The sequence below is a fragment of the Megascapheus bottae genome, chromosome 9, assembly GCF_031878675.1.
Source record: "Megascapheus bottae isolate mThoBot1 chromosome 9, mThoBot2.hap1, whole genome shotgun sequence".
NCBI classification, from domain to species: domain Eukaryota; kingdom Metazoa; phylum Chordata; class Mammalia; order Rodentia; family Geomyidae; genus Megascapheus; species Megascapheus bottae.
The window spans coordinates 36,522,397-36,538,560 of NC_143517.1; the positions used below are offsets into that span (position 1 = coordinate 36,522,397).

A 16,164-nucleotide genomic window follows, 5' to 3' on the forward strand; every position below is an offset into this window, starting at 1 on the left:
TCTAATGACTATGCTGCATTTTGTAGAATTGTTTGCAAATCCTGAGTTTTTCAAGTGCTAATTAGATTAAATGACTGGTTACTTGAGGTAAGGTGACCCATATCTGTAATTCTAGTTATTTGAAAGATGGAAATTGGAAGGATCAAGACTAGCCTACATAAAGTTTTTGAGATCCATCTCAACCAATAAATGCTAGATACTAGACATGATAGTGAGTTCTTGTCACCTTAGCTAACTAGGAAGTATAAATAGAGTTAATGGTCTATCTGTCCCAGGCATAAAGATGTGACCCTATTAACAGAATGAACTAAGGACTTGACTCACCTGGTAAAGCTCCTGCCTAGCAGCACAATTCCTTGAGTTCAGACTTTAGTACTGCTCACCCACACTATATATGCCCACTTAATGTGCTTACATATAATTTTCCTTACTGAAAAAGAAATAAAATGGAAAAATTTATTGTACATTTATCATCATGTTTTAGTAAATAGAGCAGGTTTTTGTTTTGTTTTTGCTTGTTGGTCTGAGCACTCTCCCTGAGGTCTTTCTCAAGGCTAATGCTCTGCCCCTTTCACCCACATCTCCTCTTAGAGTTTTCTAGTGGTTAATTGGAGAGATGAGTCTTATTATAGACTTGTCTCCCTGGGTAGGCTTTGAGCTATGATTCTCAGATCTTTGCCTCCTGAATATCTAGGATTACAGATATGAGCCAGGAGGGTTTGGTAGCAAAAACACTTACTTGTGAAATTGTGAAGATGTCTCCATAATATAGCTGAATGGCTAAAATCTGTCCCTAACATCTGCAGGATAGGATTGATGTCATATTTATACAATGGTTATCGCTTAGATTTCATCCTTTGAATCTTATTTTAAGGAAGGAAAAAAATGAACTCTTTGGAAATAGCTAGAAACATTAGTTGGAAAGAGATAAAAAATGTTATGAGGGGCCAGGAGTTTGGGCTAGTGGTAGAGTGCTTGCCTAGCATGCATGAAGACCTGGGTTTGATTCCTTGGTACCACATTATATATATCTGTAGAAAAAAGACGAAAAAAAGTGGTGCTGAGGCTCAAGTGGTGGAGCTGTAGCCTTGAGAAAGTCCAAGGACAGTGTTCAGGCCCTGAATTCAAGCCCAGGACTGGCAAAAACAAACAAAAAAACCCAAAAACTGTTATGAGGAAGGCTGGGGGTGGGATTGTTTCACTCAGTGGAGTACTTCCCTACAATGCCAAAAGGCCCTATGTTTGATGCCCAGCATTGCCTTTTTACTTCAACAAAGTGCTATGAGTTGAATCTGGAGGTAGTATTATAAGGTATACATCTAAATACGGTCATTTTAATGTAACTTGTATGCTGTGCTTCCTTTTTAATTTTTAAAATCTTATTTAGTATTATTGTTTGTGCCAGCCAGAAGTGGTATTGTGGCTCAGGGGGTAGGACAGTAGCTTGAGCTGAAGAGCTCAAGTCCCATGACCTACCCCCCTCCAAAAAAAAAAAAAAAAAAGAATTATTTTTGTCCTAGCGTTTGATTGCAGGGCCTGTGTGCTGATTATAATCTTTTTTTTTTTTTTTTTTTTTTTTTTTTGCCAGTTCTGGGGACTGAACTCAGCTCCTGAGCACTGTCCTTGTGCTTTTTCCTCAGGTTCTCTGCCACTTGAGCCACATTGTCACTTCCAGCTTTCCTATGTATGTGGTATTGAGGAATCAGACCTGGGTTTTCATTCATGCTAGGCAAGCACTTTACTACTAGGCCAAACTCCTGGCTACATAATTTTTTTTGCGCAACGTTAGTGTTTTATACTTGAGGTACAGTTCTGTTTTTGGCTTTAAGGCCTTTAATTGGTTGTAAGAGTGTCATGGAGCCAGTTGCCAGTCACTGTGGCTCATGCCTGTAATCCTAGCTACTCAGGAGGCTGGGATCTGAGGATCAAGGTTCAAAGCCAGCCCAGACTCAAAAGGACCTGAGACTCTAATCTCCAAATAACCTGTAGAAAATAGGGAATTTGGCTTGGCTCAAGGGTAGGGTGGTAGCCTTGAGCTGCAGAGCTCAGGAACAATGCCTAGGCTGAGTTCAAGCACATGACCCACCAAAAAAAAAAAAGTGTTCTTGAGTAACTAGAATTATAGGTGTGATCCACTCACTGGCACCTGACTTAATTTAAAAATGTTTTTAAATGGAAGAGTTGATATTTAGTGTGCTCTATACTGAAAAAGATGTTAAGACTTTAGAAGGGTTGTTTTTTGTTTTTTGTTTTTTTGCTTTGTTTTAAAGAAAATACATAGTATCTCTGACATTGATAGGATGAATGTACAAGTAAATAAGTAAATACATGCATGTATAAAGCACAGCTATTTGGTGAGGTAGAAAGAGATTTGAACTCTGGTCTTAGTGCTTCCTCGGCAAGCAGTCTACCATTTGAGCCCACATACTGTTCATACACTGAAGGCAGTCTGTTTTGTTTTTCTCTTAGGAACCATTGGTTTTGACTATTATTTTATCACTCTTCGTGAAACTTCACAATGTTCGGGTCAGTATTTTATAATTTTGTAATTTAAAAATTTTATAATTTAAGAAATATTTAATTTCTACATAAGAGGGGTATCAATGTGTGAGAAATAATACACCCACTATCTGGCGAATATAACTGTAACCCCTCTATATATTACCGTGATAATAAAAAATAAAATGAAAAAAAGAAATATTTAATTTCTTTGTAAATCTCACAGTTGAAAAATAGCCCTGTTTTTCTTATTTAAAGGAAGACATTGTGAATGATATCACTGCTGAACACATTTCTATTTGGCCATCTTCCATTCCCAAGTAAGTAATTTTATGACTTTTATTAAATTTGTTTTTTGTGATTTGGAAATCCTTATTGTAAATATCTTTAGATAATTTAGGTAGAAGATGGCAAATCTCCTTAAGATTTTACAAGCAACTCTATTTGTCTATTGGTTTAATTATTTTCCTAAAAACAATCCAGGCATGGTGGTGCATGCCTATAATCCTGGCCCTTGGAAAGCTGAGGCCAGGAAGACTGCAACTTCAGGATCTGGGCTATAAAATAGCAAGTTGAAAGCCTGTCTGAGGTCCACAGTGAAACTCAAATTAAGGCAACAAAAATGAACTGTATGTATAGCATACTTTTTTCTGCTTTTAAATTTTTGGCTGAGATTGGAGATTGGACTTGGTATCTGACACTTTCACTCACTAGGTGGTGCTCTACCATGTGAACCAGGCCTCTAATCCTCACTTTCTTATCAGTCCTGGGGCTTGAACTTGTGTCTGGGTGATCTCTGTCAGCTTTTTTCCTTAAGACCAGCACTAGATAACTTTGAGTTACAGTTCTACATCCGGTTTTCTGGTGGTTAACTGGAGGTAAGAGTTTCACAGACTTTTCTGCCTGCGTTGGCTTTGAAGTGTGACCCTCAGATCTTAGCTTCTTAAATAGCTGGGATTACAGGCATGACTACTAGTAGCCATGACTACTACTAGTGTACCACTTGAGCCAATTCTGCAGCCTAGCGTAGCTCTCAAGGTGGATGGATGTAAGATTTCTGACTTGTTGATGGAACAGAAGGTCGAAGGGACTGATTATCTGTGTGTAGAATTGGAAAGTCAGCTACCCATTTGAAAATTGGTTGTTCATAATTCCTTGTAGTTCTAATACTGTGATTATTAGTGTCACTTTTAGTTGTCATAGAAACGTATTTGATTAAGAAATCTTCACTCACTTAATCTCAATAAGGTGAGTGGATAATGTGTTTTCAGAGAGAAATGTTATTTTCTGAAAGAAGGAAGTATGCATATTTTCTTTTCTTGTATAGCATATTTTCATATAGGAGAGTCCATTTATTTCTTGCTGTTAGTGTCATCTTTAATGAAAAGATTTCAGTAGGTAGGTAAGCAGACAGTACAGCAAGAGTATGATTTTCTTCCATGATCATTGTAGAGATGAGGGAATCTTGAAGTGAGGCATGGCTTGAGATCAGACGAGATCGGGCATGTTCGGGGTGGTAATGGCCGTAGACATGGCTTGAGTGGTAGAGCATGAGCCGTGAGTGAAGAAGCAAGTAAGGGCATGAGGACTTGAATTCAGGCCCCAGTACTATTACCAAAAAAAGAGATTGGAGAGTCAGAGCAAATGGGGTAATCCTGCCTTTTACTTACTAAGACTTGTTTCCCAAAGTGGTATTATTTTCTGATTATTGAAAAATAGATATTCCATAACATTCCATGTGGTTGTATTTCTAATTTTTATATAAAATTCGTTTTATTACATGGCAAACTAAAGATTGAGCCTCATGTCCTTAAACATGGCAGGTAGTTACTACCACTGAGCCATACTGGTAGCCTTCAGTTTTGCTTTACTAACAGGTGACATTGATGATTATATTCTTCATTCCTTTGGCTTAAGCTTAGGATGTAATGATTGATTACCAGTGCAACAAAGGAACGGTTAATTGAACAATATTTTAACTCCCACTTAATCAGGTGTATGACCTTTGTAGCTTTTGTTATTGTTGTTCGGTCAGTGCTCTATCTGTACAATGGATATCAGTAACATTTACTTGAGATTTGTTAATAAGTTAAGTTTCCTGAAACAGATGACCCATCAGATCAACAGAAGTACTGTGTTCAAGTCCACCTTAATGATAGAGTCCTGACTTGAACTTCGTGTGTGTCTGAATTTAGAGTCTGAGCTTTACTGCTTCCTGGAGAGAGGAGGCAACAGCTGTGTTTCTTGGGTAGCCCATAGCTTTTATCCTCACAGTTCTGTAGTTTGTATCCTATAGTTCTGTGTTCTGCTTCTCTGTCCCCAGAGTCCTAGGTTGCTCAGGCTCAGACTAGCTGACTCTGCTCCATCCCCCTTTCTTGACTCTGTTATGCCACATCTAACCCCTAACAACATTTGGGGTACTGAACAATCAAATCCAGAGTTTAGTCATTCTTAGAGAAACCTTAGTTAAATTTTAAGGTCACATGGTAATATTGTTAGTGTTTGAGCTTTTTGCGTGTGTGTGGTTTTTAGAACTTTTTTTTTGTGGTTTTAGAACAGAACTGAAAAAGCTTTTGAGAAAATCATGGGTCTTTTTTTTATTGACTGTAAGTTATGCTAATCCTAGAGGAAAGGTTTTTATTATATTTATGCCTACTGAAATACTGAATCTTGTATATATAAATGTATAGATTTGAAGTTAGCTTTTTAAGTAAAAATTAATAATATTAAATATCTTCCCTTTAGCCTTCAGTCTGTAGACTTTGAAGCTGTAGCAATCACGGTGAAGGAGCTAGTTCGGTATGCACTTAGTATTAATCCAAACAACCATTCCTGGTTAATTATTCAAGCAGACATTTATTTTGGTAAGTGAGGTGTTATTTTTTGTTGTCAAAAACTCTTAAAAAGGAAAGTCAAAAGCTGGGTGGGGTGGCGAGCCTGTAATCGTAGCTACTCAGGAGGCTGAGATCTAAGGATCTTGGTTCAAAGCCGGCCTGGGCACTAAAGTCCATGATACGCTAATCTCCAATTAATCACCAGAAAACCGAAAGTGGCGCTGTACCTCAAGTGGGTAGGGTGGTAGCCTTGAGCTGAAGAGCTCAGGGACAATGCCCAGGCCCAGAACTTAAGTCCCACGACCCTCCCCCCACCCCCCCCAAAAAAGGAAAGTCAATATATTACACTTTATTAAACTTTCATTTTTGAGAATTACTGGGTTTTTTGTTTTTGTTTTGTAAAGGGTGAATAAAACTGAAGGATTTCTTTGTGTGTGTCGGGGGAGGGGGAGCAGTAGTAGGGTTTCAATTCAGGGCCTTTCGCTTGGTCTAGGTGGCTCTACCACTGAACCTTGTCTCCATTCCTTTTCCACACTGATTATTTTTCAGTAGATCTCACTTCCTCCCTGGCATGTACCTGTACTGTAATCTACCTTTTTTACACTTTCCAGTATAGCTGGGATGACAAGTGTGTACAATCATTTCCTGGTTTATTCTATTGAGATAGTTGCAGGTTTTTGTTTTTGTTTTTTTTGCCCCATACTTTATCTGAAACCTTGATCCTCTCAATATCAGTTTCCATATATCTGGAATGACAGGTTTATATTACTGTGTCTAGCTATCAGTTGAGAAAGGAGTATTCTGAATTTTTCTGCCTAGGTTTTTCTCATACCATCATCTTCCCATTCTTCTTCTTAATAGTGTTACAGATTTGTGCCACTGGTACCCAGCATTGTTAAGCATTTTTTGTTGTTATTGTGTTTTGTTTTTTTGGTCATTGGACTTGAATGCTGGGCCTGGGCATTGTCCTTGAGCTCTTCAGCTCAAGACTACCGCCCTACCACTTGAACCACAGTGTCATTTCTGGTTTTCTGGTGGTTAATTGGAAATGAGTCTCATGGACTTTAGTGCCCCGGCTGGCTTTGAACCTTGATTCTCAGATCTCAGCCTCCCAAGTAGCTAGGATTATAGGTGTGAGCCACTGTGCCCAGCACCTCATGTCTCTTCTGTACTACTAATTTTATCATTTTTCTCTTCAAATAATGTTGAAGTAATTATTTTTAATTTTTAGTTATCCTGTCCCCAAAATAATTTATATCTGATTATAGGTTCTTAATATGCAGATTCTGATATACAGATTCAAAATAGTTGGAGACTTTGAGCACTCTGGAAATGAATACTTCCATATACTGTTGTTTTCTTGTTTGTTTGTTTCTTCTGGTTGTACTGGATTTGTACAGATTTGTACTATACAACTAAATTTAGTGGCTAATATGTTTTAGGGTACAAAACTTTTTTTTTTTTGCCAGTCCTGGGCTTGAGCTCAGGACCTGAGCACTGTCCTTGGACTTTCTCAAGGCTAGAGCTCTACCACTTGAGCCTCAGCACCACTTCCGGCTTTTTCTAGGTATGTGATACCAAGGAATCGAACCCGGGTCTTCATGCATGCTAGGCAAACACTCTACCACTAGACCAAACTCCTGGCCTCCTTGGACATTTTTTAAAAAAAATATTTTTGGGGGGGCTGAGAGTTTGGCGTAGTGGTAAGAGTGTTTGCCTAGCATGCATGAACACCCGGGTTTGATTCCTCAGTACCACATACATAGGAAAAGCTGGAAGTGGTGCTGTGGTTCAAGTGTCAGAGTGCTAGCCTTGAGAAAATTTCAAGGATGGTGCTCAGGCCCTGAGTTCAAGCACCACGACTAGCAAAAAAGAAAAAAAAAATTCTTAGGCTGGGAGTGTGGCCTAGCAGTATAGTTATAGTCCTTGCCTAATATGCATGAAGCTCTGGGTTCAGTTCCTCAGTACCATATATGCAGAAAAAGCTGGAAGTAGCTGTGGTTCACATGGTAGAGCAGTAGCCTTGAGAAAGCTCAAGGACAGTGTTCAAGCCAAGAAAAAAAAATGTTTTTAAAAGACAGTTTGTGTCAGTAATGTCTTGAATAAATAACAAAGTTTTATTCTTAATCTATCATTTAAATCAGCTTTTGCCAACTCCTGAAGTTATCACTAATTCTTACAAAAGTTGCCATGTCAACTCTTTTCTTTTTTCTGCTTCAGCAACAAACCAGTATTCGGCAGCACTACACTATTATCTCCAGGCAGGAGCTGTGTGCTCTGATTTCTTTAATAAGGCTGTGCCCCCCGATGTTTATACAGATCAGGTGAGTCTTTGTGGACTTGGTTTCTTCCAACCTACTTTTTACATGTTTTTCTTCCTCAGCCCCTTTTTGCCTAGAATTGTTTTGGGTATTCTAGGTCTTTTCTTGTTCCATATGAATCTTTGGATTATATCTTCAGTTTCCGTAAAGAATGTCTTTGGGATTTTGATGGGGATTGCATTGAATTTGTATATCAATTTTGGCAGTATAGCCATTTTCACTATGTTGGTTCTCCCTAGCCATGAGTATGGGATGTCTTTCCATTTCCTAGTGTCCTCTTTAATTTCTTTCGTTAGGCTTTTATAGTTTTCATTGAATAATTCCTTTACATCTTTGGTTAAGTATATTCCTAAGTATTTTATTCTTTTGGGGGCTATTGCGAATGGGATCATTTTCTTGATTTGGCCTTCTGTTTGTGTATTGTTGGTGTACAAGAAGGCTACTGACTTCTGAAGCCTCAGCCCCTTTTTAACTGAATTTTTCCATTACTTTATATGTGATTATTAGATCAAGTGTCTGTTCTTTTCTTTCTTTTTTTCTTTTCTTTTTTTTTCTTTTGCTAGTCTTAGGGACTGAACTCAGGGCCTGAGCACTGTCCTTGGGCTTTCCTCAAGAGTAGTGCTCTACCATTTGAGCTACAGCACTACTTTCAGCTTTTCTATGTATATGGTTTTGAGGAATTGAACCCTGGTCTTCGTGCATGCTAGGAAAGCACTGTACCACTATGCCAAACTCCTGGCCCTGTTCATATTTTTAGTGCCCATATTCACAATATCTGTTGCTACTTTGATTTTCCCACAATGTCTGAAACTTAATCAGTTCATAACTGATTTGTATTTTACTTCATTATGCTCCCCTCCTAAAAAATCAGCCTTACTTTTCTAATAATCTCTAAAATACTAAACTACTTCTTCTTCTTCTTCTTCTTCTTCTTCTTCTTCTTCTTCTTCTTCTTCTTTCTTCTTTCTTCTTTCTTCTTCTTCCTTCTTCTTCCTCCTCCTCCTCCTTCTTCTTCTCCCCCTCCTCCTCCTCCTCCTTCTCCTTCTCGTTCTCCTTCTCCTTCTCCTTCTTTCTTCTTCTTCCTTCTTCCTCCTCCTCCTCCTCCTCCTCCTTCTTCTTCTTCTTCTTTCTTCTTTCTTCTTTCTTCTTTCTTCTTCTTCTTTTTGCCAGTCCTGAACTTGAGCTTAGAGCCTGAGGGCTGTCGTTGGACTTTCTTAAGGGTAGAGCTTTACCACTTGAGCCTCAGCACCACTTACAGCTTTTTTCTATATATGTGGTACTGAGGAATCGAACCCAGGTCTTTGTGCATGCTAGGCAAGCACTGTATCACTGGGCCAAACTCCTGGCCAATACTAAACATTTTTATTCATTTGAGTTAACTAAGCCAAAATCTTGAACTTCATATTTAGCACCATTGATCCTGCCACCAATAGCCACTCAACTTTTTTCTCTATTATTTCTATCTCCTGAACTCCTGTTTTTTTTCCCTGTTAGTTCTTGTATGTGTTTAAATATTTATAGACAACTGATTACTACAAACTAGTTTCATTACCTTCTATAGTTACCATTGTCTGTGTATAGGATAAACACTTAAAATCTAGCAACTTTTTACTATACAGTTCAGTATTATTTCATGATTCTGGGAATCAATCCCAGTCTTGTACATACTAAGCAACTGCTCTAACACTGAGCTACGTAATACTTAGTCCTACAGTATAATATTACTAACTGTATTACTTAATGTTGAATAGTAAGTCTCTGGACTTACTCATTTTCCTGATTATATATTTGTACCTGTACTTCTTCCCATTTCCATACTTTACATCTATTTTTATTCCTTTCCCACCCCCACCCTCCCAATGTAAGGCTTGAACTCAGTACCTGAGCACTCTTTAGCTCAAGACTAGTACTCTACCACTTTGAATCACAGTTCCACTTCTGGGTTTTGAATAGTTAAAGAGTCTCTCAGATTTCCTTATCTGGGCTGGCTTTGAACTGAGATTCTCAGATCTTAGCCTCCTGAGTTGCTAGGATTACAGACAATACTTTTTAAAAAAAAAAAAATTTAAATTTAGTTTCACAGCATTATCAAACAGAAAATCCAGAGTTCCTATATATCCTATGCCAGAGTTTTATAATCCATGTTTGTTTTTGTAAATAATAATTTTGTTTTTATAGGTAATAAAAAGAATGATAAAGTGTTGTTCTTTGCTGAATTGCCATACACAGGTTAGTTTGTAATATTACAATATTTGCTTATTTTTGTGTACGTTAGGCTTTATATTGAAACATTTCACTTGGAATTAGTTTTTAGTTTTTCAAATAAAAATTACTTAAATAGATGAAGTTTAAGAATTTGGCATTTATTTTAGATTTCTAAAAATATAGAGTTTTAGCTAGAAATAAAATACAAATTAGAAAATATTGATTTCTGGAACCTCTAAGTGCTTCTAAAGGAAGCCCTTTCATGTGCATTTTCTTTTTCTCTCTCTCCCCTTCCCTTCCCCTTCCCTTCCCCTTCCCCTTCCCTTCCCCTTCCCTTCCCCTTCCCTTCCCCTTCCCCTTCCCTTCCCCTTCCCCTTCCCTTCCCCTTCCCTTCCCCTTCCCTTCCCCTTCCCCTTCCTCTTTCTTTCCTTCTTTAGTGCAGCTTGGATACTGGGCTTGGGCCCTGTCCCTGAGCCCTTCCGCCCGAGGCTATTTCCTTACCTCTTGGAGCCACAGTTTCACTTCCGCCTTTCTAGTAGTTAATTGAGATAAAAGTCTCTTGGACTTTATTGCCCAGGTTGGCTTTGAACCACAATCCTCAGATATCAGCCTCCTCAGTAGCTAGGATTACAGATGTGAGCCATCATGCAGCTTAAATGTTCTTTTTATTTATTTATTTTTGCCAGTCTTTGGGCTTGACCTCAGGACCTGGTCACTGTCCTTGAAATTTCTCAAGGCTAGCACTCTACCACTTGAGCCCAACATCACTTTTTCTGTGTATGTGCCACAAAGGAATTTAACCCAGGGCTAGAGCATGCTAGGCACTCTACCACCAGGTGAACATATGGCCTAGCATACTTGATTGAAGTAGATGCTTTCTATTTAGGTAGACTTAGTTTTGCCCAAATGAGTTTCTGTACTTGATAGTTATGAAAGGCTCATATCTATATCTTAGAGTGTCATGACACTTGGCAGTTTTGTTTGTTTCAGTTTAATTTTCTTTCTTTTCTTTCTGCCACTCAAGTCCCCTGGGCTTGAGCTCAGAGCCTGAGCAATCTCCTTAGGCTTTCTCAAGGCTTGAGCTTTATCACTTGAGCCTCTGCACCACTTTTGGCTTTTTTCAGTGTATATGGTGCTGACAAACAGAACTTGGGTCTTCGTGCATGTTAAGGCAAGCACTCTACCACTAGGCCAAACTCCCAGCATCCTTTTTTCTTTTTTTTTTTTTTTTTTTTCTTTTTGGTGGGTCATGGGCCTTAACTCTGCCTGTGCGCTGTTCCTGAGCTCTTCAGCTCAGGACTACTACTGTATCCTTGAGCCAAGCCCCTCTTCACATTTTTAGAGGTTAATTGGAGATAATAGTCTCAGGTCCTTTTGTGCCTGGGCTGGCTTTGAACCTTGATCCTCAGATCTCAGCCTCCTGAGTAGCTAGGATTACAGACATGAGCCGGGTTTAATTTTCTAAACTATTTTTTTCCGGCTTCCCACTCTGGTAAACAAAACTAAAACAATGGTTGTTTAGATGACTGCCGAAGTACTTGTCGACATAAAATTGGTTGAACCTGTCACACAGCTGACCTTTTCAGTGTGATCATCAGCAAGGAATAGCGAATATATTATTCGTATGAGAATAAACCCTTTGTGAAATCAAAAGTATTATTACATGAAGCAAATTTCAAATTCTTGTTTGTGTAGGTGGCAATTCTATGTCAGTTCCTTAGAGAGATTGACTACAAAACAGCCTTTAAGTCATTGCAGGAGCAGAATAGGTAAGTGTCTTTAACAAATAAAAATGAACTGTGGTTGAAATTTTCTGCCTTAAAAGGAGCTAACCAATTGCTGTTTTCCAGTCATGACGCTATGGATTCCTACTATGATTATATTTGGGATGTCACCATATTGGAATACTTGACTTGTATCCTTCCATCCACACATGCAGTTAGACTGGTGCATTTCTGTCAAAATGAACAGTTGGAATTCTGTTATGATATTTAATACTATCAGATTTATTATTCTTAACTGATTCATTTAGATCTTCATCATAAAAGAGGAGAAACAGACAAAAGACAAATTGCCGTAAGTTTATCACTTTCTTCAATGATATAGTTTAGAATACTAAACGATTGTTAAATTCATGTCAGTAGAAAAAACACTTTGTGTGCCTGGTTGCTGCCAGACTTCTTACACCCCGTTACCACCCCCACCTCCTTTTTAAAAATTTTATTTAATATTTTTTATTGTAATTAATAAAAGGGTTACATGATATTTGTCATATAGAAGGTGCATTAATTCACATACATTGAAACCCTTTCACATGTCTTGGTACCCTTTACCCTCCCCCCCCACCCCCTTTTTTTGGGTGATAGTACCAGGGCTTGAGCCTCAGGGCCTTTGTTTTTACTTGCTTTGCTCAAGGCTGATACACTATCACATCTACAGTTTCTGGCCTTTCTCCTGTTAATTGGAGAGATAAGAGTCTTACAGACCTTTCTGTCTGGCTTGCCTTCAAACTGTGATCTTTAGATCTGTGTCTCCGGAGTAGTTAGGATTTTAGGTATGAATCACACTAATGCCTGCTGGTTATTAATACTTTTAGCTTTTTATTTCTGTAATTTGATCCATTCCATATATCCAGTTTGATTTTAAAAGTTCATAATATTCCTTTGCTCTGAGTTATCAAATAGATTCTCATCTCATATAAACTTGAGCGGCCTACAAAGCCAAATATGATGGCTTGCCCATCTTGTCTTTTCCCCCTTAGTAAAACTACTTCACACTAATGGCTTTGCTGTTCTCAAACCATGTTGAACACATTCAGGCTCTATGTTCTTGTAAAATTTTGTCCTCCAGGAACATTCCTGCAGATGTGTTCTTTGTTGTCCTGTTAGTGATTAGTCTTCTCTGTCCATCCTATTAAATATAATAGGATTCTTCCTATTATATATTTTTCCTATTCTTTCTCCAATTACTTTTTTTTTGTGTGGGGGTCATGGGACTTGAACTTGGCCTGGGCGCTGTCCCTGAGCTCTTCAGCTTGAGGGTACCACCCTTCCCTTGAGCCACGCTCTGCTTCCCCATTTCTAGAGGTTAATTGGAGATGAGTCTCAGGTCCTTTTGTGCCCAGACTGGCTTTCAACCTTGATCCTCAGATCTCTGCCTCCTGAGTAGCTAGGATTACATCCGATTATTCTCATTCTCCATGTTTTTCTCTACAACACTAACATTTGAAGTAGTATATATTTACTTTTATTTCCCCTTGAGTCTTGGTTTGCTTATGTATAGTTGGTAACTGGAATGGTGCCTGGTATAGCGTAAGTGCCCAATAATAGGTTGTTATTATTATTATTATAAGCTATTCCTGGGACTTGAACTCAGGGCTCAGGTACTCTCCCTGAACTTTCCTTTTGCTCAAGGCTAGCATTCTACTACTTGGGCCACAGCTTCATTTCTTGCTTCTTCTATTTATGTGGTATTGAGGTGGTTTTTTTTGTTTGTTTGTTTTGTTTTATGCCAGTTCTGGGGCTTGAACTCAGAGCCTGAGCACTGTTGTTGGGCTTTCTCAAGGCTAGAGCTCTACCACTTGAGTCATAGCCACTTCTGGTTTTTTCTATATATGTGGTAGTTAGTTATCGAACCCAGGGTTTTGTGCATGCTAGGTAAGCAATCTTCCACAAGGCCACATTCCCAGCCCCAATAATAGGTTTTTAAATAATGTATTATTAAATGTGCCAGAACATTTAAAATGTTGTCTTTCTCTTCCTAACATTTTAAAGTGAGTATCATCATCAGTAAAATATCTTCAGTCATATTAATGAAAGTATGTACCGTTTTTTTTTGGTTGGGCGTGGGGCTTGAACTCTGGGTTTGGGCGCTGCCCCTGAATTCTTCAGCTCAAGGCTAGTGCTCTACCACTTGAGCCACAGCACCATTTCTGGTTTTTGGGCAGATAATTAAAGTTAATAAGAGTCTCATGTAGTTATGTGCCCAGGCTGGCTTTGAACCGTGATCCTGAGATCTCAGCCTCCTGAGTAGCTAGAGTTAACAGGCGTGGGTCATCGGCGCCTAGCTTTTTTTTTTTTTGTTTTTCCCTTTGATATTTATTTTTTATTGAAGAATTTATTAACATTGATTTTTACATCATATTTCAAATGACATGTTCAACAAACAAGTATTCAAGAAGGGAATCTCTATAATCCCTGGTATTTAGATTTTAGAACATAATTAAAATTAAGCTGAGGGTTTGCCTGTCATAGATACATATTAATCTGTGTAATAAAACAAGAGTTAGCTAGGTACTGGCAGCTTGAGTATATAGTTACTCTAGAGACACAAGATCTGAGGATTGTATTTTGAAACCCATCCAGACAGAAAAGTTCATGAGACTCATATCCACTTAACCAATAAAAAGCCAGGAGTGAGTGGAAGTGTGGCTCAAGTGATAGCTTAAAGCCCTGAGTTCAAGCCCCAGTACTGACACATACAAGAACATGAAGTTGGCCCCCTTGACTGGAGACCACTCACTCATTCTTCCATTTATAGTTAACCTGCAAGTAGAAGGTAGTAATGAAAAAATTTGAACTCCCCTTTGTTCTTTGAAGGCATTTTTACCTATTAAAGGTTTCAGAACTCCTTTCTCTTTTGAAGCTTGTACTCCTTCCTATCTCATCCCATTTCCTGGCTTAGTGCCCTAGTTGATACAAGTCATAAATTTACCACTTGCCAGCCACATTGTCATCGTTACTGTCCATTAGCCACTCACACCCAGATGTGTTAGCCAAAATTGTTCTACTATGAGGTCTTACACTACAAATTCACCGTACCAACTACCTGTTTTTTGAACTTCCTGGCTCCTGTGCTTCTTATATTATTGAGATATTCATGTTTGTGACACATTTTGGGGGTTTTGTGCTGTGGTTTAAATTTAGAGCTTCATGCTTGTGAGGCTTATTCCAGCACTAAGCCAGGCCACCAGCCTTTTCTCAGTGGTTATTTTTAGGAGAGCCTTGCTTCACACCTGGGTTTGCTATTTAAACTAGTCTGCCTACTTTACCCTTCCTTCCTATAATTGCTGGGATAATGAGAAACATATCACTATGTCCAGCTTTCTTTGCTAGAGATAGAGTAGGATGGCCTCTTCTGCCTAGCTAGCTTGGAACCCTAGTGTTCCTTTTATTTGGCCTGGAATAACAGGTGTGCATCACTATGCCTGGTTGAGAAAGGGAACTTTTGAAATTTCCTCTCCAGGCTGACCCCGAACTTCCTTCCTCTTGTTCTCAGCCTCCCAAATATCTAGGATTACAGGTGTTGAGTAACTGGCGTTTGTGACCACTTTTCTTCCATATGTTAGCCCCTTCCATGTTGTTTCTTTCCTAGTCCTAGAGAACAGCAAATAGCAATCTGTGCACTTGAATCATTAATGATTAAAGGAGCTCTGTAATTGTTTAAGCATTCAAGTGGTCTGATGGTAGACCAGGTTTTGAACTCCAGTAGCTATGCTTGTCAGAACTGTTCTTTTGATTATTTTCAGCATCTGCTTCTTGTCCTTTACCTCTTCTGGTAATCTTTGCCACTGAATTTTGCAGGAAAATGTCCTACACATAGACATACCAGTCTCTGATGTTAGCTATCTCTTCAGTGCCATTTTCTGACTACTACTTAGTGATCTATGTTTATATTGTATTCAGTAAGTTTTGTTTTGGTGCCAGCCCTGGGCTTGAGCTCAGGGCCTGAGCACTCTCCTTGGACTTTTTCGAGGCTAGAGCTGTACCACTTGAGCCTCAGCACCATTTCTGGCTTTTTTCTATGTATGTGGTACCGAGGAGTCAAACCTGGGTCTTTGTGCATGCTAGGCAAGCACTCTACCACTAGGCCAAACTCCAGGCCCACTTATTTATATTTTTAGGCATGGGAAAGGAAGAATTTATTTAATGTAATAACATTTGATACTATGGCTCTGACTTTTCCTTAAAAGTAGTTTAATTGTTAAAGTTTTTCATAGTTCTTGAATTTTGCAGTTACATTCAAATCAATCATTTAATGTGAAGTAGCTTTGTACTGTAGATACTAGGAAGACTTTATTTTGACAAGAACCTCAATAACAATGCCATTTTCCTTTCGAGAAGATCAAAGCCATTGGCCAGACAGAATTGAATGCAAGCAACCCAGAAGAAGTGCTACAGTTGGCAGCACAAAGAAGGAAAAAGAAGTTTCTCCAAGCAATGGCAAAACTTTACTTTTAAGCATTTCATTAAATTTTTTCACTTTTATTTTTTAAACAATGGACTAAAAATAAGCAGTATTAAAAG

The 16,164-nt window shown here is 38.6% G+C and overlaps 1 protein-coding gene across 1 annotated transcript in view; it reads left to right on the plus strand.

Annotated features, from left to right (window-relative positions):
- Window positions 1-16,098, plus strand: part of Ints8 (integrator complex subunit 8) — a 59,434-nt gene extending 43,336 nt beyond the window's left edge. The window contains exons 19-27 of the mRNA XM_090339080.1: window positions 2,470-2,526; window positions 2,758-2,819; window positions 5,245-5,363; window positions 7,554-7,657; window positions 9,833-9,883; window positions 11,555-11,628; window positions 11,710-11,774; window positions 11,892-11,935; window positions 15,982-16,098. Of these exons, the coding sequence (XP_090195206.1) occupies window positions 2,470-2,526; window positions 2,758-2,819; window positions 5,245-5,363; window positions 7,554-7,657; window positions 9,833-9,883; window positions 11,555-11,628; window positions 11,710-11,774; window positions 11,892-11,935; window positions 15,982-16,098 (693 nt within the window). The remainder of the gene's footprint in view (window positions 1-2,469; window positions 2,527-2,757; window positions 2,820-5,244; window positions 5,364-7,553; window positions 7,658-9,832; window positions 9,884-11,554; window positions 11,629-11,709; window positions 11,775-11,891; window positions 11,936-15,981) is intronic.
- Window positions 16,099-16,164: the final 66 nt, after the last annotated feature.